Source organism: Capsicum annuum, chromosome 6, assembly GCF_002878395.1.
Source record: "Capsicum annuum cultivar UCD-10X-F1 chromosome 6, UCD10Xv1.1, whole genome shotgun sequence".
NCBI classification, from domain to species: domain Eukaryota; kingdom Viridiplantae; phylum Streptophyta; class Magnoliopsida; order Solanales; family Solanaceae; genus Capsicum; species Capsicum annuum.
Genome location: NC_061116.1, coordinates 189,558,064 through 189,583,753, shown reverse-complemented (window position 1 = coordinate 189,583,753; position 25,690 = coordinate 189,558,064). Strand labels below are relative to the sequence as shown.

Here is a 25,690-nt window from a genome sequence, read left to right as displayed (position 1 = left end):
TTTGAGATTAGCACAATTTATTTAGCATAAAAATCTATTACCGCCTAAAAAGTTCAATCAGAGCAAAAAAGTAACCTATTGCCGCATATCACTTCAATCAGGTAAGAATAAGAATAAAATATTAATTATGATTGAGAAAAAATAATTTGCCTTTGTTATATACATTTGAAATTATATTTGTATAAATGGGGCCACATAAAATTAAATTTTAACTAATAATTACCTATAAATTATAATTATTTAAAACATTACTTGTACCATATAATTATAAAAGATTTTTACCTATAAACGGTAATTTTTCCATTTTTTTTTTAAATTCCTGCTAAATCTATAAAATAGAGCTTTTCCCTCAAAACTTCATTTGTTATCCCTAAAAGGAAAAAACAACAACCAAAGTTAACTCACAAATAAAGGGACACATCCCTCTGTCGTTTGAGGGAACAAAGTCGGGTACGTCCGATAAATTCAGCAAAATCTGAGTTGTTAACTGTCACTTGTCGCCCAATTTTCGTAGGCGATAATTTCTCCAAGGCAAATTGACGAACAGGTAACAGGCGAGTTAGCTCTTTTTACCGAATTTGTAGTTTCATTTCATCTAATTTATGTATTAGTAATTTTATTTTACTCGATGTTGTAATTGGAGTGGCGGATCCACGATTTTAAGTTATTGATAGTGATTTCTTAGTTAGTAAGGGGCGCGATTGGAGTAACCCATAAGGTTGATGCCGTGTTACCCGGAGGTCACGGGTTAGCTGTGGAAATGACCTCTTGCAGAAATGTGTTCGTGGACCGACGCTTGCCCGGACTTGAAGCATAGTGTGCGTTTTAGTGCACCAGGATTGCCTTTTATCGGTTTAGACTTAGAAGGGGAGCCTCGGGGTAATTGGTAAAGTTGATTTCAGGTGACCAGGAGATCATGGGTTAAGCCGTACAAATAGCCTGTGGCAGAAATGTAACCCCGCGCATAGTGCACCGGGTTTGATTTAAAATTAAAAAGAAAATTGTGCGAAAATTATACTAATTCAACTCAAGTAAAGGGTTGTGGGGTGTAGTTGCAGCTACTGCCCTCATTGCTACATACTAGCTTAGAAAGTGCTCAGCGATTTCTTTATTAGGTGTTTCGCCATAGATTCCAAGGGGGCTTGATAGAGATTGCCTACTGAGAAGTGGAGCATTAGAGTAATCGTTAAAGTTGCTACCATGTGGCCGGGAGGTCATGGGTTCAAGTGGTGGAATCCGCCTCTTGCAGAAATGCAAGGGGAGGCTGCATACAATAGACCCTTGTGGTCCGGACCTTTCTAGACCTCGGGCATATCGGAGAGCTTTAGTGCACCGGGTCTCTTTTAACAGTTTAGAATTAGAAAGAAAATTGTGCAAAAATTATACTAGTTCAAGTGAAGGGTTGTGGGGTGTGGTTGCAGCCACTGCCTTCATTGCTACATACTAGCTTAGAAAGTGTTCGGCGATTTCTTTAGTAGGCGTTTGACCATCAAAACTGTGAGTATTTGAAAAGAAGTAGTTTTTGTTTTCAAAGTGAAAAATGTTATTTGAAAATTGGAGTTGTATTCAGTCATGAAAACAAATTGGAGGTGTTTTTAATTTTTTTATTTTTTGAGTAATTTGGAGTGAAAACAACTTTATGGTGTTTTTCAAAATTCATGAAAAATCTGGAATTCAACTTCAAGTTGAATTGAGTTGAATTCTGGAGTTCTATGTCTAAACTTGATTTCTAGAGTTGAACTCCGGAAAAAAGCAAAAGATTTTCATGGCCAAACGCTCCCAAATATTTTTCACTTTATTTGGAATTTAAGGAGTTGGAGTTGAAGAGGGAGTTGCTTTTTGTTATACTTTCTGGAAAGAATATTTGGAATAATGTTCATAGTTGAATGTACTTAAGTATAACTTCAAAAGCAAAAAGTGAGTTAGAAAGCAAGTTACAAGCTGATTTATAAATTTGAAATACAACTTTTAGTTGGATTTGAATTTTTCGTGACTAAACATTGATTTACAAACAAAGTAAATTGTTGTTACGGAAAAAAGTGAATAATTTTTGTGGCCAAACGGATCCTAGTAGCTAGCTGTTTTCAGTTTTGCAACTAGGTGAACCTTCTCTACTTAATCCAAGGATTCCTGACGTGTGCCTATCACACATGTTACTAACTTTCACAGGCTCAGCCATTCTTATGTTCACTCTGTTTCAGCTCAAAAGATGTGTTCTCCCATTTTTAATTTGTGGACTAGAAATTTCTAATTTTAATTGGGAGCAACTGATTTTATGGTGTTCTTTGTTTTTGGGTTCTATGGAATGTCTAACCTACATGCCTAGTTTTTTCCCCACTGTTTAATGCAGAAAATGTCTAGCCTAGTGGAGAGGCTTCGCGTGCGAACAGATCGAAGACCAATTTACAGTTTATTTGATGACTCCGACGATGAAGTTGATAAGAAGTCTGAGCCTAGACAGGAAATATTTGAGAGAATTTTCCGTCCTGACGCGGTATATTGCCCTTGACTATTACTTTTCTGTGCTAATTCTTTTGCCCGTTCTTTACTTGACTTGTTTTTGTAACAGGGTACATTCTCCATATCTCAATTCATTATAGACGTATTTAGTGTACTTATTTGGAATAACTTAGTTGCAACTTCAAGATGACTTAGATCCTAGAGAAGAACTGGGCATAACTTTGCTCATCACAAGGAAAGGCAGATTCTTATTTTGGTTTACTACATATACTTATTTTGGTTTACTACATATAGAGGTGTGAATTGTCTTTATAAATTGAATTGTAGCTTTATGATATGACTTAATTCGGTTTTGGCTCGATATGCAAGGAAAGACAATTATTTTTGGTTTACTTAGTTTTTCATGAAAAACGTAATCCAACATAGAGTCAAGCTTAGAGGGGAGAATTTAGTGATTTCAATTTACCTTGAAGTCTATACACAAAGGATAAACTGCATGAGTCATGAAGAGACTCATCTTTGGCTTTCGTCTCGGTAGGTGTATTATTATACATTTTCCCCAAAGAACATTCATTCATTTCTTTCTTCCCCGTCGACCACGATGACTGAAACGACGCGAAAAATCCAGACCCGTAAAGGAGAAGGGCTGGTGGGGCTTGCTTACTTGAACATAATTTTTTCCAATGAAAGAACATATATGGAATATTGTTGCCTTTTTTTGCGGGTTCTATTGTTCTTTTTTGCTAACCATGGTGTTCGGTCAACTTGCGCTCCTCAACTAATTCCATTGAGTATATGCTATCCTTCACCAACACATGGATTGGATAACTCTATCCACTGAGACTTGGACAAATGAAAACAAATTACAACAAGCACCCAAGGGTGTGGCCTAGTGGTTCAATGAAGTTGGGATGAGCACCATAGGGTCTCAGGTTGACTTCCCAGTAGGAACAAACACTAGGTGTTTTTCTTCCCATCTGTTCTTGCTTTGGTGGACAGAGTTACCTGGTACCTGTTGCTGGTGGGAGGTGGCAAGTATCCTGTGGATTTAGTCGAGGTGCGCGCAAGCTAGCCCGGACGCCACGATTATAAAAATAAAGAAATTACAACAACATCAACAATACCTAGTGTAGTCCCACAAGGAATCTGGGAGGATAGTGTGTATGCAGGCCTAGTTTTTTTGCCTTTGCTAGGATTTGAACCTAATACCTCATGGCTCTCAATCCACGTCATTGTCCACTAAGTCACACCTTTGGGTGCTCTAGTGCAGACCTCAAAACTGCTATCCAGTGAAATAAAATTTATAAGCTTTTAGATTAACAATTGTGAAAAGTCGAACAAAAGTCATTCTAGAATAATGAAATATTCAGTCTGAAAATGCAGGGTATAGTTGAGACTTGAGACACTACCCCTCATATACCACCGAGTGCAGCCAAAGTTTGTAGTAACTTTCTTCCATTCATAGACAGGATAACAGAGCAAATTCCTAAATTAATTAGTCAAAGACTACACTAAGCTATACTTTGTACTTAACATAGATGTTTCTTGATTTTGCAAAGCACAGACGAGCCTCGCTTTTACAAGCTATCATTCTCTATACTCGTCGATAGCCTCTTGACTGTATAATGGTGTTGCTCCCTTGTGATTGCAATTTGAATGATTTCCTCTGTTGGGTAAAACTAAAAATTTGGTTTTCTCGATTCAGAAAATACCTTTTCGCTCTAGCTCATTGAGGTGACATTCATTGTATTTCTTCTGAGCTTGAGTGCATTGTCCCTATGATATTCGTCAAGTGCATGCATATTTTTACTGTTTGACTATTTATCATTCCTTTTTGGTTGACCTGTCTAAAACAAGATGCCTCTGATATGGTAGATGGCAGGCGATGAATAGTAGTAATGTATGTACTAACTCCTCATCTAGAGTCAAGCATTCCTTTTGTCTTTGGGTACAATTACTTTATCTTTATGCTACTTTGTGGAATTCACTGATGTAAAGGGAAACAAAAACCAACTTCACAGTTTGTATCTGCATGGCCATACTTGTTTTCTTTGCAATAGCAACAACAACAACAACATATCCAATGTAATTTCACAAGTGGTGTCTGGGGAGGGTGACGTGTAGGCAGCCTTACCTCTACCATGTGAAGGTAGAGAGGTTGTTTTCTCTGCACGCACTTCTTTTGTTGCATGTTAATGATCTTTAATACTTTTACTTGCACCGGAGAAATGATGAAAGGTCACTTACAGAAAGATGAATCCTGTCAAGCTTGTGGAGGAGAGGGCGATCTTTTGTACTGTGACTCGTGCACTTATGCTTACCATCCCAAGTGTTTACTTCCACCACTAAAAGCTCCTCTTCCTAGCAGTTGGAGGTGCCCTGAGTGTGTAGGTTCCCTTCCCCTTCAAATTATCTATACTTTCAGAATTTTTCTTTGTCATTATGATTTACCATGCTTTTGTAGGTAAGCCCCCTAAATGATATTGACAAGATATTGGATTGTGAAATGCGCCCAACTGTTGCTGATGATAGTGATGCTTCTAAGATGGGTTCAAAACAAGTATTTGTTAAACAATATCTTGTTAAGTGGAAAGGGTTGTCGTATCTTCACTGCATATGGTATCTCCTTGCAACAGCCCTTTCTTTGCTGCTACTTTATTTGCTCTGCGTTCTGTTTGCACTTTTGACAATTTACTATCATATGAGAGCTTCTTTTAGTTAGTGTTATCAAACATGAAAAGTGCAACAGTGCTTTAAGGTCCGTTGGGGCTTTAAGCACAAATAAAGCATGGACTCAATGAAGAAAGGCACAAACGGTGAAATAAATACAACTATGTCTGTGTAATCTTAGACTAATAATTATAAGTATGAATAACTAATCTACAGACAAAGAATTTGAAAAAATATTGGGATAATGTGAAATATCAATTGTTTAGTGTTGCCTCTTTTTGGTTATTCTCATTGACAAGGAAAATTATGCCTTAGATCCTTGATGATGACACTGTAGCACCTACTAAGTGAGGCGAAGCGCTCAGTATGTTTTGACCCTTGCTTTAGGGTTTAAGTGGGCCTTAGACAACACTGCTTTTAGTGCACTCAATGGTGCTTTGATTCATAGAACTGTTATTAATTTTAATTTTTTTTTAAAATTTAGCCAATTGGTTATTAGACTATTATTAGATTTCCTTTTTTTTTTTAAATCTAGGTTAATATATTTTATTGCTTCCTGGTAGCAATTTTTTCTTGTGCCTAGTATGGTTTCTCCCTTAAACCTTTTGAAAACTGCAGTTTTATGTTGTTGAAGTTATATTCTCCTATCAATTTTGCAGGGTACCTGAAAAAGAGTTTCATAAAGCTTACAAGTTGCATCCACGTCTTAAGACTAAAGTGAATAATTTTCATCGTCAAATGTCGTCAATGACTAACTCTGAAGAGGACTATGTTGCCATTCGATCTGAGTGGACTACAGTTGACCGAATTCTTGCTTGCAGGTTATTTTTTTAGTGTATATTAGTAGATTTTAATTGAGCTATGGATCAGTCTAAACATATTTCTTTCAAAGCTTACATTATATGCCTTGTCATGCCAAATTTTAATAATTTCTCGGAGGGTAGGATATTTTCTTTTGCTAAAATCTCCTCTCAGCTAGAGGATTTAATCTGTAAATGGAAATATGAATGTGATTATAGAAAGAAAAAAGTTTGTGGGAACACATGAAATGTTCATGAGCCGTGGACCATTGATGAAGATGAGCAATTGTACTTGAGACTTCATAGTGTCTAATACACGTTTACTTGATGTAGTAGTACCCATAGGTTTGGGGGTTAAAATGATGCTTAGTCTATAATTATTTTTATACGGTAAATAGTTGTATTAATATTGGGGAAATCCCCATGTACAACAAGAAGGATGCTTAGTGGAGGCATAGTTTTGATATTCTGGATGTGATTTATGGGACAATTAACTGAACAAAATTCTTCTTTAGAAACAAAACAATTTTTTTCACAAGTAACAAATAAAGAAAAGGTTGCTTCAGCATCGACTTTAACTAAAACAAAACTGAATTTACTATTAGAAAGCTTATACACTTACAAATGTTTTTTTTCTTTGAGAATGTAACGTTTGTATTATAAACCAACACTTAGGTAGTGCTGAAAACCCCTTTACAAAAGTATCTAGTTAAATAAATAAAAAGCTCCTTAACCTAGCAAGACTCTAAAACTTCTAGTATGTTTTCTGCCTCTACAGGGGAGCTTTTTATACACCAAAAATAAAAAAGCTAAATACGGTGTTGTAAAGTTGTGCTTCTATCTTCAAAACTTCTAGCATTACTTTCCCTCCAGATAGTCCACCAGATACTAGCTGGAATGATCCTCTAGTAAGCCCTATTCTTTGCTCCCGTTCTTGACTTCCTCCCAGTCAGATAGAGTGTCCACAATCTTGCTAAGCATTACCCATTGTATGCCTTTGAGATTGATGAAAATCTTCCATAGCTGGTCAGTGATCCTACAATGCAAAAATAGATGTCCCACTGTCTTTGCTGCCTCTCCACCTATGTTGCCCGAACTCGTTAAAAATGTCTATGGGTGTGTGTTGGATTCATCAAAATTAGTGTATTTTTGAAAAATCCGACGTGGGTGCAACATAAAAAATGAAGAGTCCGCGCAACTTAGCTCTCCACACAAGCAGCAATATGTGACAAAATTTATTTTCCTCTTTCTCAAGTTTTCATGTGTACTAAAAACCTCCTTTGCTAGCAACCATGAGAAGCATGCCACCTTCAGGGGAATTTTAGAATTCCAGATTTGTTTCCAAGGCCACCTGCCAGATTGTGTCATTGACCTCTTTAGGAGCTTGTATCCAGAGTTAACTTTGTAAGTTCCAGTGCTTTGTTCATTCCACCACATTCTATCCCTCCCCTCTTTAATTCATTGGAATGATTCAAGCACTTCAAAGAGTTCAACCATTCTTGGAATTTCCCATTCATTCATTCTTCTCCTGAATCTCAAGTCCCATCCTTGCGAAGACCACAAATCAGCCATTGACCTATCTTTGTGTTGAGCTAGTTCAAACAAGTTGGGGAATATTTCTAAAAGGCTTCTATCACCTAACCACCTATCTTTCCAGAAACTGGTCTTGTTACCATCATAGACTTTGATGGTGGTGTGGCTTTGCATGATATGCCACCAACTCCGGATTGACCTCCAACTGTTACACCACAGGGGTTGGTTGCTACCTTAGAAACCCAGCCATCCTCCTCCCCATATTTCACCCTGATCACATTCTTCCATAGAGATTGAGATTCGTGAGCATATCTCCACAACAACTTTGGTTTCATAGCTTTGCTCTGATTCTTCAAGTTTTTGATACCTAGGCCTCCCTGCTTTTTACTGGTTATGGGTACTTTCCACTTTACAAGGTGATACCCTTTTTTGATTTTGTTGCCTTGCCAAAAAAAAGCTATCCTGATTCTGTCCAGCCTCTGTACAACACTTGCTGGGATAGGGAAAAGGGTCAGCATAGAGGTTGGGAGAGCATCAAGGACTGCATTGATAAGTGTAAGTCTGCCTCCCATAGATAAGTATTGTGTTTTCCATCTGGACAGCTCCCTTTCACATTTCTCTAGCACATTATCCCAGATTTCTATTGACCTTGATTTAGCCCCCAAAGGCATCCCTAAGTAAATAGAGGGTAGGGTTCCCACTTCACCACCCAAAATTGAACCCAAGCATTCTATGTTTGATACGGGATTGATGGGGTAAATGTGACTCTTACGCCAATTGATATGCAATCTTGAAATTCCTTCAAAGAGTACCAGGATAACTCTTAAGTATTTCAACTGTTCTTCATTTGCATCACAAAATATCAGGATATCATCTGCATATTGAAGGTGAGTCACCTCCAGATAACTTGCATTATTGGTACCCACCTCAAAACCAGATTACACTGGCCCTTCCCTTTTTGGTACATTCCTTTGTCTTATGCATGTTGCTTTAGGAATATTATCTTAATGTTTGCAAAGTGCAGGTGTAATTGTTAATCTAGAGTTCCAATTGATAGTTTTGCGAAAAATCAAATGAAATTACAATTGTTTGTAAAAACTTGTATCCAAAAATAATAATCCAAACAGAATATTTTTATGAAGACCTTTTAGAAAGAACTCTTTTGGGAAATCTACTTCTATTACCTTGTCAATAAAAAAAAAAGAATTCTTTCAGGAAATATGTTACAAAATGGTTTAGATCTATTGCAACTAATGTAGGACATTCTAACACCACTGTATGCCCAGGGTTGGATATTTGGAGCCTGAACTATAACATGAGAGTCATACATTGGCAAACCTAGAACAAGAATGGGTGACCATGCAAAGAAAATGAATATTAGGCGTAACTCAACCCCAAAAGATAGCTCATGGAATGAGGATTGTCCAAAAATGTACAGGGAGACAACAATTTATTTCCTTATCAAATGTGGGACACATACAGTTAAGGCCCCAGTACACCATTTGCTGGAGGTATAGAACGCGGACACCATAACACCGAGCCTAACATAGAGTAAATCAAGACTGGGTATGGTGGTGCCGTGTAAAGTAAAAATGGACATTGAATCTGACTCAACCTAAAACCCAGTTCATGAGATGAAGATTGTTCAAGATTATAGAAGGAGACAATGTCCAGTCATTCAACTGTGTGGAACATTCGAACAGCTATGTGTTAGAAGTTGAAAGCATTACATAATGCGTCCTTTTCCCCAGTTCTTGAAAGTTATCAATCCCCGTTTCCTCTTGCACCGGTTCAACCTCCAATGATGAGCCCATGCAAAACCTCTCCTTTGTTAGAGCCGGATAGGTAGGCGATTAGATTGAGTTGAGTGAAGCAGTGCCTTTACTTTTCTAGGTTCTTAGCGTTAGCTGTATCTGTCGAAGGTGAGAGCTCTACCAATGAGCATGCGATGGCACATTTGACAGGTGAGCCTGTGCCCTCTCTCTCTTTTTTGTGCTCTCTCTCTCTCTTCTGTGACCCTCTCTCTAGTAGAATGCTAGTGGTTCCTATTCATATATTACCTTCTAAGTTAAGAGAGAAGACTGCAGTCGTTCAACTGAGCTATTACTGAAGAAATTTAGAATTTGGTAAGTTCTGATAACATAGATTTATGCATTTGATGCTCTTGGCTTTATTCTTTCCCTTCCCATCCTTTTAAAAGTTAAGTTCCTGCCACGTGTGGGCTTACTGCCCGATTTCTTTTTCTCCTGTCCTGTATGGCGATGACAATTTTTTAAGACGTGAATGTTAAAGCTCTAACTTTGCAAGTGTCATATTGTTAATTTATTTTTGATTAATGGAAAGTTTTATTTAGAAGCATCAAGTCTCTGCCAAAATATGTCTACAGATTGTATATTACATACCCCGAGTGATTCGAGCTTGTCTAGCTATGAACAGAACACAATATTCTCCCGTACAAGAAAAATACAAGTGAAATGAAAAAGATCTTTTAATGCTTTCTGTTGAGCTAAGACACTTTGTAGAAAAATATTTTTTGTAAGATTTTCTGTTTTTTGGTATATTTCTTGTATACGGCACACTGTTGCCCTTTTAATTTATCACTTATCACTGAACAGATGAACAGTCTGTTCCTATCAAGAACTAATGTTCCTTAAGAATTAAGAACCAAACTTAGTGAAGTTTGTCTTTGTAAATCTGTTTATCATATCGAATATGTTATTTGTGATAATTATTCTTATTGCATTTTGCTGCGTATTGAGAATCTTGGTATATTGTCAATTCTTAGAATGATTCAGAGAGTTGTAGACTACTTCATTCACTGTATTAAAGATTTTGGTTCTAACGGAATATTGTGATACCTTTTGTGGAACTATAAGATACTAAGTGGGCAAAATGTGCTAGAATCACTTCTGGAAGCAGAATTGGTGTAGCGACGTTTACCCATGTGAAGCTTTTCTGAACATTTCTAGCCTAGCTTTGTTTTAGAAAATTATCTTTGTAGGCAAGATAGATTATGTTTCTAATACAAAATTGCACCCCTCCCTCCCTCCCTCCCTCATCTCCTTCTCCTCCTTTGTGGCTCTGAAAGAATAAATGAATAATGTATGAATTTTAGCAGAAACTGTTTGCTTATTCCACCTATTTTCTTTAGTTTTTTTTTTTTCCCTTAAATAGTTCATTTTTGCTGCATTATGTGGAATTTAGTCCAAGTTTCATGTTAAATTGCACTAATGTAATTGCTATTGTACTCACAGGGGAGAAGGTGAAGAGAAAGAGTATCTTGTTAAGTGGAAGGAGCTTCCTTATGATGAGTGCTACTGGGAATTTGAATCGGACATTTCTTCTTTTCAGCAGGAAATTGAGCGATATCATAGTGTTCAGTCTCGAGTTGACAAAGCTTCAAGTAAACAAAAAAGCGGGTTTAAAGAGACCATTGAATTGAAACTGAAACCCAGAGAATTTCAACAGTATGAAAGGAGTCCCGAATTTCTTTCTGGAGGTATCCTCGATTTTCCTTTATATTAAATCATTCTACTCGTCTAAAAGACTTCTACTAATCTTTATTTTTGGTTGAAACAAAGGCTCTCTGCATCCATATCAGCTTGAAGGGCTGAATTTCCTACGTTTTGCCTGGTCTAAACAAACACATGTGATACTTGCAGATGAGATGGGCCTTGGTGAGTTTACTTTTGTTCTTCCTCTGTTTCTAGTTCTTTTTCATATCATTTTCTTATATAATTACTTCTATGTGACTTCTAGGTGAATTAGTTAGTGTTACTACTTACTACTCGTCTCATTGCATATAGTTTCTTCTATAACTCCGGGGAGTTATTCTTTTCTGATGCATTATAAGACTCGCAGGCAAAACAATACAGAGTATTGCATTTCTAGCCTCTCTTTTTGAAGAGGATATCTCTCCACATCTAGTAGTTGCTCCTCTTTCTACATTGAGAAATTGGGAACGGGAGTTCGCCACTTGGGCTCCTCAAATGAATGTGGTAAGTTGGGATTCTTTTTGATTTCTATCATGAATACTTGATATACTTTTTCCTAAGGAGAAGTGATGCTATAGGTTATGTACGTTGGTTCTGCACAAGCTCGTGCTGTTATTAGGGAATATGAATTTTTCTTTCCCAAAAATTCTAACAAGATCAAGAAAAAGAAATACGGTCAGACAGTTGGTGAAAGTAAGAAAGAAACAAAATTTGATGTCCTTCTGACATCATACGAAATGATCAACATGGACTCTGCGTCTTTGAAGCCTATAAAGTGGGAGTGCATGGTAATTGCTTTAATTCTCAAGTGTGTTGTTTATTGTTTATTGTTTTTTTTTTTCATTAAGGGTGCTGAATTCGTATTTAGATTGTTGATGAAGGTCACCGTCTCAAGAACAAGGATTCAAAGTTGTTTTCTTCGTTGAAGCAATACTCTAGTAGACATCGTGTCCTTTTGACTGGAACTCCTCTTCAGGTTTGTCCGGAATTTGCATTCTACACAGGTGTTTGTTCTGAGATATCTCGTTACTTGTACTATTTGAAGTCTGATACTGCATCAACCAAACAAAGCAAACTTTCTCCGAATTGTCTCTCGTTATCTTTCTTTCACATTTTGACTAGTCATTCTACTACTACGATCATATTCTCCTAGCGCTTTTGTAGAACAAACACCATTGGCGAAGGGAGAGGGGGGAAATAAGTTTGCCAATGTTCGAACGGTGAAGTATACAAGTTCTATAATAGGAAAAGAAACAAATGTAATTAATTCTAACTGATCAGAGATCACATCCTTTTAATTATTCTCTGAAGGAAAAATTCTCCCAGGCACGATTGCCCAGACTTTTCTCTCTCCTACTTCTTAGGACTGCAGAATACATTTTTCCTGTGTGTTTTCACCGGAATTAGACCTTTTCTTTCTCAACCAACAGTTACCACCCACTATGATTGCTGAAAAATACCACTTTCCAAGAATGTGTTGTAACCTCACGGGGGAAAATAGAATTTACTTCACAGCTGGATTCAAATCTTCTCATATCACCTGATGGACCTCTGGCAAGGAAGCTTGGTTCAACCGGGTAGAGAGAAGCAGAAACTTGATGAGAATAATAACACTTGGTAAGAAAGTGATGGAGTGGATATGTTTTATGCAGTAAGAAAGTGATGGAGTGGATATGTTTTATGCTAAAAGAAGCTTCCAATGACAACAAGAACTTTGTGAGAAGATGGAGGACAAAGGACCAGGTGGCTGAATATTTTGGTACTAGGTAGTACAATGCACATGGAAGGTACATGAGTAGCTTGTCTCTCAAGGGTGAAGATAGGTGGGTTATAATTTTGCCAGAGTCAGCCTCCAATGCAGGATGGAGAGACGTGGCTTTCAAGATAAAAAACTTCTTCGAAAGCACCCCTCAGTTGACTTTAAAAGCCCTTTACAGAACGTCTGACACTAACTTCCCACATGCCAAATTAGTTGAAGATAGTAGATGGAAGCTCCCGAGTATCAATAATGTGTGAAGCAGACATCTCAATCATAGCTAGTTGTGAATTAATTGGTTGTAGTGGTGTAGGAGGATAACTGTGTCTTTTGCTTCTCTCCAAGAGAATATAGTCATTCAATAACTTTACCTTATCAAAAAAAAAAAAAGAATATTGTCATCCATTGCCTTTCCACGGGTGTTTGATAATTGCAACGACCCATATAAGTTTGTCATTTATCTATAACATTTAACTCACCTCCAGCTTTTCTCATATTAATATTATTGTAACAACAATAACAACAGCGAGACGATTAGAGCAGTAGTAATAATAATATTAGTGCCAACGATAGTAATCGTAATAGTACTGACACTACTACTGCTACTGCTAGTGCTAGAACTAATTAATATGATATTAATCATAATTGTTATCATCATGAGTATCGTCATCTCATCACCATCATTTGTTATCTTCCATTTAATGGTTGGAATGCAAAACTAACTTGTAATAGTTATGATACTCCTTTTTTTCCCGTCTTTCAGAACAATCTGGATGAACTTTTCATGCTTATGCACTTCCTTGATGCTGGGAAGGTCAGTGCTACCACAGATTTCTAGAAGCAGCTGGTATCTAACCAATTTCCGTTTTGATTTATTATGATGTGAAATGTGGAACTTGATTGCAGTTTGGAAGCTTGGAGGAATTCCAGCAGGAATTTGAGGATATTAGTCAGGAAGAACAGATTTCAAGACTTCATAAAATGCTGGCACCCCATCTGCTGAGAAGTATAAATCTCAAGCCTATTTTCGTGATTTTCGCTAGATGTATAAGTAGTTTATGGTTTGATTGATTTGTGGAAGTAGGCATTATCAGGTTGTTCCAACATGCTACTGATGAATCTTTGCTTGATTCCTAAATTGAGTCTCTGTAGTTTGCTGTACAGCCTTGGCAAACTGCTATACAGATAGCATGGTTATATCATATTAAACAAATTTGTATTGTTTGTCTTTACATTAAATATGCTGTATCTTATACACCTTTGGGGATGGGTGTCAAAACAACTAAGAATTAGATGCCAAGTTCTCTATACTATCATTTTTCATTGGAAATTCTATCTTTTTGGCGTCCTCTCAAATCAACCACAACATCATTAGATGACTGTAGTCTGCTGATCTCCTGGAGTGCATGCTGTATCAGTTCAAGTGGATTAAGCTTCTGAAGATTTTGTACATCTTTCTAAATAGCTGAGCTTATTCAATATAAGTACTTACAGTTCCAGAGTGAAGCTTATAGTTAAATTCAGAAAAAGCTTCAGGGGCTGGGGCGGTACTTCAAGAAACATGATTCTGTTCATCTTCATCTTTATTGAGGAACTCTTGAGCTATGGTTTAAGTGTGTTTGGTTGGCTGCAGGGGTCAAGAAAGATGTCATGAAGGAGCTGCCTCCTAAAAAGGAGCTAATTTTGCGAGTGGAATTGAGTAGCAAGCAGAAAGAGTATTACAAAGCAATTCTGACACGTAACTTCCAGATACTGGCTCGCAAGGGAGGTGCCCAGGTGCTCCAGCTTCTACTTGTTTGATGTCTTTATTGTTCTGTAACAGGAGTTTTGACCTTTGTTGATACTTTTCTATCAGATTTCCCTCATAAATGTGGTTATGGAATTGCGCAAGCTCTGCTGTCATCCATTTATGTTAGAAGGTGTTGAACCAGAGGATCCTAACGAGTTTACCAAGTACATTTCTTATCTTATAATCAATTGCATTAATTTCTTGCCTGCAGGAAATCAAATTTGTTACAATTTTCTAGAGGAATTTTGTGGCCCCTCTGGTATTAGCTAAACTGTAATAGGCCTCCTTTATTCCGGTCATAGTTCCAGCCTTTTAAGTTCCAAAAACCGACGCTTTCAAGGTCAGTTGTTAATGAAAATTTAGAAAAGGTGTTACAAATTGGAACGCTGTTATTTACCTTATAAAAAGAACAAAATGAAAAAATTAAGAAGGTAAGTTGGAAGTCTATCTTTTCCCTTTGTTAATTAAGGAATATAGAATGCAGAGGGTGAGGGGGCAACCGCTGTAGTAGGGTTGGAGTAGGAGATACGTGATTTATGAAGGGAATCTGGGATTCAAGTCAGTCGGTGATTTTTGTTTCAGTTTATCCAAGAATAAAAAAGCGGAAACACAGCAGGTAGAAGAACAGCAATTGTGGGGACGAAAAGATGTGGTAGTGAGGTTGTAACCAAGCCGATGGGAAGGGGAAAAGTTGTACAGGAAGTGGCAGTTGTGAGAAAATGGCAAGGACTGTGGCCCTGTGGGGGCTAAGGGAAGGTGTTAGTGGTGGCTGCTCTGAGTAGGGACATTAATATTAGATGGAGGAGTGATAGGTTAAGTGAGAGTAGTTCTTTTCTCGCCTTCCTGATTGTGTTGGCTGTATCTTGTTAAATAAGTATCATTTTGCTATGTTGCTTGGATTCGCCAAAACTGTTGTCACAACTCACACCACTGTCGGATCCTCAAAAAATGCTATACTTTTGGAGGATCTGACACGCACCCAATAGTATTTTGTATTTTGGAGAGCCGGCACTATATAGGATTTTGTTCCTTTTTCAACTTCTCTTTTAATGTCTTCACTCGAAGTGCCAGATTTCCCTAAAAGAAAAATGTTTAGTGCGATTCTTCTATTTTCTTTTTCGTGATACCATTTAATTTGGAGAAACTGTATTGTGTTAATATGGAAAATATGGGTGGTCAAAGGAGTTTCATATGATCATTACGGTCTATAGTGCGAAAATTCTTATTTTAGGACCTGGATGTTATGTATTGCCTAAGCACTAATGTTGCCTAGTGAGATCGTTGATGATCCTGCATGCAAGAAAAGTGTGCTCAGAGCTTTTTCTAGTAGAAACATGTTTGTTTTTGAGTTCTTTTAACCAAACTATCTTAATCTGCACTGTGGATTGTTTTGATTTGACAGACAGCTGCTGGAATCTTCTGGCAAATTACAACTTCTAGACAAGATGATGGTTAAGCTTAAAGACCAAGGTCACAGAGTTCTTATATATTCCCAATTTCAGCATATGCTCGACTTGCTAGAAGACTACTGTACCTATAAGGTAAAGATGCTAGTTCATTATATTATTTTAAACCCGATTTGGTATTCATCTTTATTATCTCAAAATTTGATGCATTTACCTGTTGATGTTTGTAGAAATGGCACTACGAACGGATTGACGGAAAAGTTCCCGGTGCAGAAAGACAAATCCGAATTGACAGATTTAATGCTAAGAATTCTTCAAGATTCTGTTTCCTGCTATCCACTAGGGCTGGTGGTTTAGGAATTAATCTTGCAACTGCTGACACAGTAATTATTTATGATAGGTAAATATTATATTCGAGAATACCTTATCAAAAAAATAAAATACTCCCTCCATTTCAATTTATTTGTCTAGTATTAACTAGGCATGGAGTTTAAGAAAGTAAAGAAAGACTTTTGAATCTTGTCGTCTTAAACTTAAAATATGTTGAATAAAAATATGTAGAATGTACACACCCTTTAATCTTGTGGCCTTAAACATGTCATGTGGAAAGTTAGAACTAAGAGTTGCCAAAAAAGGAAAGAGGCATTCTTTTTGAAACGGACTAAAAAGGAAAGTAAGACAAACGGAGGGTGTATTATATTCGAGAATCCTTGCTCCCACTCTATATACACGTAACTGCTGGTCTCAACTTGCATATCACTTAGGAAAATTCCTGTAAGTCTATCAATACACTAGTTTGCTGTTTCTAAATGGAAGCATGGCATCAATTAATCACCTCGGCCACAATGTTGTAAAGACTTCCGTCAAAGCCTAATAGGTCAACACGTTTCATATCCACACGTCTTGAGTCAGTACCCTAATTTTCCCTTCGAAAACATCAAGGATTTGACTACTTGATCGAAAGCATTTTGTGTCATATGTCATTTATTACCTTGGCAACATGTTTATAAATGTATCCATCAAAGCAAATACATCACACTCTTTGGTACAACTCTTCCATTTTCAGGAATAAAGCAATAAAAGCTGCATTTTGGCTTTTTTTCCATGGCTCATAGACTTCCTCCTCTGTATGATGATTCAATTTTCACCTATGATATTCTGGAATCTACTAAAACCGCACTTTTGAGAGTAGTTATCTATCTCATCCTCCACTTGTGCAGTTTCCTTTTGCAAGTGAGAATACTTCATCATTCAGCTTTCCATCTATCATATTTCCATCAATTATGATTTTTTCAAATAAAATTTATGATATATCTTTTTTTCTGTTTTGATGAAATAAGAGAATTTCATAGATGGCATCAAGAAAACACATCAATTTTTTTTTGATAATGGTGACATTCTATATTAACAGATGTGCTATACCAAACTTTATAGTCCCCTGGGGACATGTGATAATTTGATCTTAGCTAGTGGAACAATAAAGACCTGGATGTATATTCAATACCCAGTCAAAGGATTTCTCCCCAAAAAAGTGAAGAAGTCCCCTTGCCTAACAGACAATTACAAAATGTAGCAGACTTCCTTCCTATGTTGTTTCTTACAAAAGTAGAAGGAGCACAGAAGATTATCAGCCATAGCTAACTAAGCTAATGCTGAAGAGCTGATAAAGTCCAAAAAATTATTGGGACAATTTACACGGGAGAGATTTTGCCAATTATACAGCCATGAAAGACACCTAGCTTTTAAGAGTATTAGTGGGAGTTGAGATCCCATCAAAACATCTGCTATTCCTTTCTGCGCAGACACACCAAAAGCTACAGGTAGGAATCATCTGCCAGATTTTCCTGATGGACTTATCAACTTCCATTGTGACCAGCATTCATAGGCATCTTTTATACTTGTAGCGTGACCCATTTGAGACCAAAATAGAGAGAAACATTCCCCAGATTCTGTAACAACTGGACAATGTAGCAAAAGGTGTCTATTTGATTCTGAGTTTTGGAGGCATCTTGAATCGAGCAGTACTAAACAAAAACGATAATTGACAAAAAGTGTATTAGCTGTTATGAAAAGTATTATGGATGAACTTGTTACTTTTTTCTTGAATTACATATATACTTTTAATATTTCCCTTCATTGTCCTCGTTTAGCTCAGCCCACAGTTTAATTGTGCTTTGCGCTTAAAGCCTCACAAACCTGGAGCCTTTTTTTTTTTTTTTGAGAGTTTTTCACCTTTGACAACATTGGATTAAGTAAATAAAAATGTGTTTTCTGTAATAGTGTAAGCTTTTAACTGAGATGGTCACACACCTCAACAATAAGGAATGTAAGACTGCATTATCCAATTCTGGTTCCTCTGTTGGGAATTCTGTCTCAAATCTAGAGAAGAGAGGGAAGGAAAGAAACTTCTTTGAAATTTTCTTTTCCCTGTGCTGCAGTTCCTCTTGCTTATCTTTTTAGTGTCTATCTTTCAGTGATTGGAATCCCCATGCGGACCTACAAGCAATGGCTAGAGCTCATCGGCTTGGTCAAACAAATAAGGTTACAATTTTCTCCCTTACTGGTGTTGGTCCCAGCACCATGGAAAAATATTGATACTCATTAGCCTTGATTCTATGGAAACTGAATAGGTGGTTATGTTGACATTGATTTCTTGGCCTGTATCTAAAGTTTTGACAGTTTTTTTTATATTTGATATTGCAGGTAATGATCTTTCGACTCATAACAAGAGGAACCATTGAGGAAAGAATGATGCAAATGACTAAGAAGAAAATGGTTTTGGAGCATCTAGTTGTTGGAAGGCTTAAAGCACAAAATATTAACCAGGTAACTTATTTACAATCGACTTCTTTGTATTTTTGGTAAATAAGCATGTTTATTACCAGTAAACTTTGCAAAGCAGGAAAAAATCAAGGCTGACATGCCCAGCCTTGAGTAGCACATAACATCCTATCTTATCCAGATTAATCTATCCCTGAAGCATAAAAAACTTCAGATCCTTATGGATGGTAGTTCAACTTTTCTAGAATTCTTGCTAGCCTATGCTTTACCTCCTCTCTACAATGCACATCCTGTACTATCCTCCTAATAATAGCTCCCATGCTCCTTGATTTGCCTTGAAATATTCTGTTGTTTCTCTCTTGCCATACATGGTACACACTCGCGGCCAAGGTCATATGAAACAATTTGCCTTTGTTCTATAAGTTAAGACTAAAGTGAGCTACTAGATTTTTTATTTTTTGAGAAAGTAACATTTGTATTAAATACCAGCACTTGGGTAGTGCAGAAAAGACCCCTTTACAACAGAAATAAAAGAAGTTCCTGAACCTAGCATGACTCTAAAACTCCTAGGATATCTTCTACTTCTATAGGAGATTTCTTTGTACACCAAAAACACAAAAGCAAAATGCATTCAGTTTTAATTCGCTGGATTGTCCTACTCCTATCTTCAAAATTTCTAGCATTCCTCTCCCTCCAGACAGTCCACCAAATGCAAAGTGGGATGCTTCTCCAAATTCTCCTGCTCTTGGCTCCACTTCCGGCTTCTTCCCAACTACAAAGAGTGTCAACAATCTCGCTAGGCATCGTCCATTGTATGCCTCTGAGGTTGATAAAAATCTTCCATAGTTGATCAGTAATTCTGCAATGTAAGAATAGATGTCCCACTATCTTAGCTGCTTCTCCACACAAACAACAGTGTGTAACTAAGACGATATTCGTCTTCCTTAGATTTTCATGTGTCAAGACTGCCTCTTTTGCTAATAGCCAAGAGAAACATGCTATCTTCAAAGGTATTTGAGCTTTCCAAATTTGTTTCCATGGCCAGATGTTTTGCATACTAGTATCATTTAGGCACTTGTATCCTGAACTTACTTTATATGCTCCTTTATTGTGTCCATACCACCATAATCTGTCCATCTCATTTTTTAGCCCTTGGAATGTGTCAAGATATTTGAGCAACTCAACCATTCTTGGATTTTCCCAATCATTTAATCTTCTTCTGAATAGTAGATTCCACCCTTGAGGAGACCACATGTCTGTCACATTACTGGTTTGGTTTAGCACTAAATCAAACAAGTCTGGAAACACTACTGATAAACTCCTATTACCTAACCACTTGTTTTTCCAGAAAGCAGTTTTTCCACCATCATTGACTGAAATGGTAGTGTGATTAAGAAGAATAGGCCACCAACATCTGATAGATCTCCAGACATTAACCCCATATGATTGTTTGCTTCTTTAGTAACCCAACCATCCAATTCTCCGTACTTCAATTTGATCACCTTTTTCCATAGGGAATGTTGCTCATGAGCATATCTCCACAACCATTTCATTAAAGCTCTGGATCTTCAAATTTTTCATTCCTAGACCTCCTTGTTTCTTTTCGAATATCAGCACTTTCCATTTGACTAGGTGATAGCCCTTTCTGGTTTTGTTTCCTTGCCCAAAAAAGGATCTGCTGATCTTATCCAGCCTCTGTACCACATCTGCAGGGATTGGAAATAAAGTAAGCATATAAGTTGGAAGGGCATCAAGAACTGCATTAACCAAGGCAAGTCTACCCCCAATAGACAAGTACTAGGCTTTCCCCCCCAATAGACAAGTACTAGGCTTTCCATCTAGAAAGCTTCTTTTCATATTTCTCCAAAACAGAGTCCCATATCTCGTTTGATCTTGATTTAGCCCCCAGAGGCATACCTAAGTATATAGATGGTAAGGCTCCCACTTCACCTCTCAAGATTGAGGCAAGAAGATCAATATTTGGAACTAGATTAATAGGGTACACATGACTCTTCTTCCAATTAATATGCAAACCTGAAATGCCTTCAAAGAGTACTAGAATTACTCATAAATATCTTATCTGCTCCTTTTCTGCCCCATAAAAGATCACTGTATCATTAGCATATTGGAGATGTGTCACCTCCAGGCTATCTCCATTTCTTGTTGACACCTCAAAACCTGAAATCCATCCATTGTCTTTCAGTCTTGATCATATTATTTAGACCTTCCATGGCAAGGATAAGCAAAAAAGGGGACAAAGGGTCTCCTTGTCTTATATCTCTTTGGGATGCAAAGAAGCCTTCAGGTGCACCATTGATTATTATTGAAAACTTCACTATGGACATGCAAAAACTAATCCATCTAATCCACTTTTCCCCAAATCCCATTCTCTTGAGTGTGTTAAGTAGGAACCCCCCATTCACATGATCATAAGCTTTTTCAATATCCAATTTGTATAGGATTCTAGGTTTTTTTCGAGCCAGCCTTGAATCTACTGCTTCATTAGCAATCAACACTGCATCCATAATCTGTCTCCCTTGGATGAAAGCCATCTGCTGAGAATCTACTAGCTTAACCATCACCCTTTTTAACCTCTCAGTTAGCACTTTAGACAGTAGCTTATAAAAACTTCCTATCAAGCTAATTGGTCTAAAGTCCTTTAGCTCCTTGGCCCCTTTTTTCTTTGGAATCAGAGCAATATATGTGGCATTAAAGCTCTTTTCAAAAATCTCACTTTCATAGAAGTTATGAAAAGCATCCATAACGTCTTGCTTTATGACATCCCAACATTTTAAGAAAAAACCCATGGTGTACCCATCAGGTCCCGGAGCTTTGTCCACAGCACACATCTTCAAACAATTGAACACTTCTTGTTCCTCAAATCTTGCTTGTAATTGTGCTTTCTCATCTTCTGATATTGTGGGGCAGTTTCTCATGTTTTCAGTTGGTCTCCAGTTCTCCGTTTCAGTATACAATTTCTTATAAAACTGTACAAATTCCTTCTGGTTCATTCACTATCTCCCCGTGCTCTTGTAGGTGATCAATGTAATTGCTTCTTTTGTGGGCATTGGCGGAGTTATGGAAGAATTTAGTATTGTTGTCACCTTCTTTCAGCCACAACATTCTAGATCTTTGTCTCTATGCAATCTCCTCATTTTTAGCAATTCCTCAAATTCAACAAATGTTGCAGCCTTTTCAGATGCTTCTTCTTTTGTCAAAGCTCTTCCCTCAATTATAGTATCCATGGCTGCCATTCTGCTTAGCAAGGTAGATCTTTGCAAAGATAGGTTTCATTTTTCTTCCCTACTCCATTCCTTTAGCTTGCCTTTCAGAGCTTTTAATTTGCAAGCTAGTAAATAATCTGGCTTCCCTTGGAAAGTGAAAGAAAGCCACCATGCTTTGACTCTGTCTACAAACCCTTCAGTGTTAAACCACCTATTTTCGAATTTGAAGTATGATTTGTTTTGATCCCAAGGGCCATATTGTAGGCTAATAGGTACATGATGTGATGTTAGTCTCCGTAGAGTCATCTGTTTCACCCTGTTAAATTGTTCACTCCACTCTGCTGAGAATAGAATTCTGTTTATCCTTGATGCTGCATTATTAGTGTCTCCTCTGAACCATGTATAACTTCCTTGAGTTCCAGGTCTTCAGTGGTAACTGATAGCTCTATCATTGCAGAGATCCTTCTTTGACAGTCCCTTTTTTCTGTTGAAAACCTACACACATTGAGATCTCCACATACTGCCCAGGGACCTTCAAGTATCCCTTTCACCGCCCCTAGCTCATCCCGTACTTCTCTTCTTTCTACCTTACAGTTTGGAGCATAGACCCCTGTGATATGGCAATTAAAGTTTTGGGACAAAGCATCAAATCTGCAAGTTAAGGTATGTACCCCTATTTCAATTACACCTCTCCCTTCCACATTATACTATCCCATAGCATAATGATACCACCCCTAATACCACTAGCTTCTAAACGCGCGAAATTAACCCATCTCCTTCCCCATAATTGTTTCACTATCTCTTGCAAGTTCCCTTGTAACTTTGTTTCTTGAAAACACACTATATCAGCCTCCATTGCTCAATACAGCTCTTCACCATTCTTTTTTTTCCCATCATTTAATCCCCTAACATTCCATGACACCAGGTTTAGCTTCATGGGTCAGATTGTGAACACCCTTTCCCCTTGTTTCTGCCTTCTTTACTTTTGAATTTAACATCAAAAGTGATTAAATTCTTCAGCTCATTGGCACCCTTAAACCTGTTTTTCCTGATCTCTGAGGATGTCTCCAACCTCCTAGCTTGTCTGCAGGCATCTACTTGCATAAGTAACTCAAGGGCTTCCTCTTCATGACCTTTGAAATCAGCTTTAAACATTTTCCCTAGCTTGATTATGTTCTGCCGAACCCATGCTGATGTGGATCTCCCCATTTCGATGATATCTGTTGATGCTGCTGTCGCTATTGGTGTTGCTTCTTCCACGTTCCATAACTCTCCTCCCGTGCATGAATTACCCAACATGGTTTGTTGCTCCATGTAATTTTCAGGTGCCTTTTCCTTTCTCCCTATTATTTCCCCCACTGTCTCAATTGATCCTTCCTAAAAACCTGTTTTGTTTTCTGTCTTGACACCTGCACCTGGGTTTTTAATGGAAATCTGAAGCTCTTCTGTGTTTTCTGCTCTATCGACTTGTGGGACTGCTTTTCTTAGCCTCTTAATTTCTTCCCACAGTTCATCAATGAATACACCTGTGTTGGGTTGGGCTTGGGGACTTTTCTTTTGTTGTAGCACTTGCTTTTGTTGGGCCGGCCCGCTTTTGGATATATTTGGGGTCTCCTTTTCTTGACTTAAAATTGTCACATGTTCCTCACATGGGTGTAACTTAAAATTACAGCCCACATGTGTACTCCAGTCAACAGCTGTCAAGGATGCTATTTTTGTGATAACTTCGAAAGAAGGTTTTATCTGCAGGTCATTGTCCTTCGTCTTTTCTCCGCGAAGCAAGGTCATTGTCCTTCGTCTTTTCTCCGCGAAGCAAGGACCTCTGGATAAAACCCTTTAGGGTTTCTCCTGTCACCAATTCTTCCGCCATAGGTTTTGCTGCTGCTACCGGCAACCTCTCAAAAGTTGTAGCTTTTTCTATCCAAATCGGGATTTTGAAGATGTAACCCTCTTTAGTAATGGAGATCTCATTGGGAATTTTTCGGCCATCTCCCTTGACCTCGATACGCGCCCATTTAAGATGGTTCCTCAGCTTAGTTTCTTCCTCTGTTCTACACCTCCCTCCAAATTTATCTCCTATTTCTTGAAAGATTTCTTTGGACCACAAATGCATTGGCAGTCCGGTGGCTCTAGTCCATGTTGTTTCTTGATTCTGCTTGTATGATACACAACCAAAGAGCGGGTTCCATCATTCTAGATGAATTTTTGACTTTCTCCAGACCCAATCTCCTTGTAGTATTTGTTCAGCTATGTGCTTATTTGGTAACTCAAAGAGAAAATTGTGCCCTGCCATTTCATAAATGTTGACTCCAAAAGCTTCCTTCCAAGTCAAAGATGCCCATCTTCTTACATCTGCTAGGGTGGGTATCTCCACACCTCCAAAATATCCAAAATATCTCGAATTGTCAGCCTTCATTACGACCTTGTTGCCATTTACTGCTCTGAACCATCCTGGCCTATGGAATAGTCTATTTTGAAGGCTGTTTACTGGTACTTTGGTGATTAGCATTTATGAATCTTTCAATCTTTAATGCTATGTCCTTCCACCCTGCATTTATGGCTAGTTCGGGGACAATAATAACTTCTCTATCCTCCCCATTCAAAGACAGAAAGCTCATGTACCTGTCGTGTGTATTATATTTTCTGGTGCCATAATATTCAGCCACTTGTTCTTTTGTCCTTCGAAGCTTCTTTGAGTATGTAGCAGATCCATTCCTGAGTCTTTCTGCTCAGAGTTATCCTATGCATTCTGTTTCTACTTCTTTCTACCCAATCAAACCATGTTGAGTTGCCATAGTTCCATCTTGTAATGTCAAAAGATTTGAAGCCTGCATTGAAATAGATTCTGTTTTCTGCCATTGAATTGTGTCGATAAGTAACTAGAAGAAAGGGGCTGAATCAATAGTCACAGTGGGTGACTATTGATTGGTTGAGAAAAAAAAGGTATAATGACGGTGATCGGTGCCGGAATCAGACCTCTACAGTCCTAAAGCATGATGCTAAGTTAAGGGGAAGTGAGCTACTAGATTTTAAACAGGTAAAAAAAGCTAATGGCTAGAGATATCCTAATTCTAAGGTCATTTTCCTTAAGTCAATTGTTAGATACCCATAACTTTTGAGTTTACTTTTTTAAATGTGTAGATGCATACAAAAATGTTTTGAGATGGGTTCTTGCTCTCATACTATGTTGAATTCCGGTTATTTCCTTGTCTAAAATTAGAAGATATACTTTTTATTTTAAGTAGTGGTGCGACTCAAACTTAGGGCTTGTGTATGCTCTTAAAACATGTTGTATTGTGTGAGTTGTCTGGAATACAAGTGTAAGTTGCTTAATAGAGAACACTTCTGTTGACTTATATTAGTCTTTAATAATCGGCACCTTTCGAACTTAACTACTGCGATTCTTTAAGATCTTTTTGTACTATACGGTGCTGTCTTGCATCAGTTGGTAGGCACAAGGCAACACCATTGTTCTGACTGATTATGCTGGCATCCAATAGATAATGAACTGTTATAGATTAGACAATTAAATTATTGTTGCGTTAGTGTATACAAGTCGTTGAAGACGCACTACAATTTTGTATACACGGTTTTTTTAATTACGGTGGTGCCCCCACCTCGACTATAAAACCGAGTAACCTATACCTTCTACCTCCCACCAACGCAGGTACTGGCTAACTCTACACCAAGACTTAGAAGGGAGATGTGGAAAAATCACCTAGTCACAATTTTGTCTACTGTTAATCTACAATCTCTTTTAATTATTTATTTATCCCC

The 25,690-nt window shown here is 37.6% G+C and overlaps 1 protein-coding gene across 3 annotated transcripts in view; it reads left to right on the top strand.

The window, feature by feature from the left end:
• The first annotated feature begins 359 nt into the window (after positions 1–359).
• Positions 360–25,690, top strand: part of LOC107872831 (CHD3-type chromatin-remodeling factor PICKLE) — a 42,165-nt gene continuing 16,834 nt past the window's right edge. For all 3 annotated transcript variants that reach the window (XM_047413622.1, XM_047413623.1, XM_047413621.1), the window contains exons 1-18: positions 360–547; positions 2,351–2,494; positions 4,710–4,847; positions 4,925–5,079; positions 5,790–5,951; positions 10,718–10,962; positions 11,045–11,140; positions 11,325–11,461; positions 11,536–11,745; positions 11,826–11,933; positions 13,477–13,527; positions 13,620–13,719; positions 14,347–14,489; positions 14,569–14,666; positions 15,905–16,043; positions 16,139–16,308; positions 18,383–18,449; positions 18,612–18,734. In XM_047413622.1, the coding sequence (XP_047269578.1) occupies positions 2,354–2,494; positions 4,710–4,847; positions 4,925–5,079; positions 5,790–5,951; positions 10,718–10,962; positions 11,045–11,140; positions 11,325–11,461; positions 11,536–11,745; positions 11,826–11,933; positions 13,477–13,527; positions 13,620–13,719; positions 14,347–14,489; positions 14,569–14,666; positions 15,905–16,043; positions 16,139–16,308; positions 18,383–18,449; positions 18,612–18,734 (2,283 nt within the window). In that variant the 5' untranslated portion in view covers positions 360–547; positions 2,351–2,353. The remainder of the gene's footprint in view (positions 548–2,350; positions 2,495–4,709; positions 4,848–4,924; positions 5,080–5,789; positions 5,952–10,717; positions 10,963–11,044; positions 11,141–11,324; positions 11,462–11,535; positions 11,746–11,825; positions 11,934–13,476; positions 13,528–13,619; positions 13,720–14,346; positions 14,490–14,568; positions 14,667–15,904; positions 16,044–16,138; positions 16,309–18,382; positions 18,450–18,611; positions 18,735–25,690) is intronic.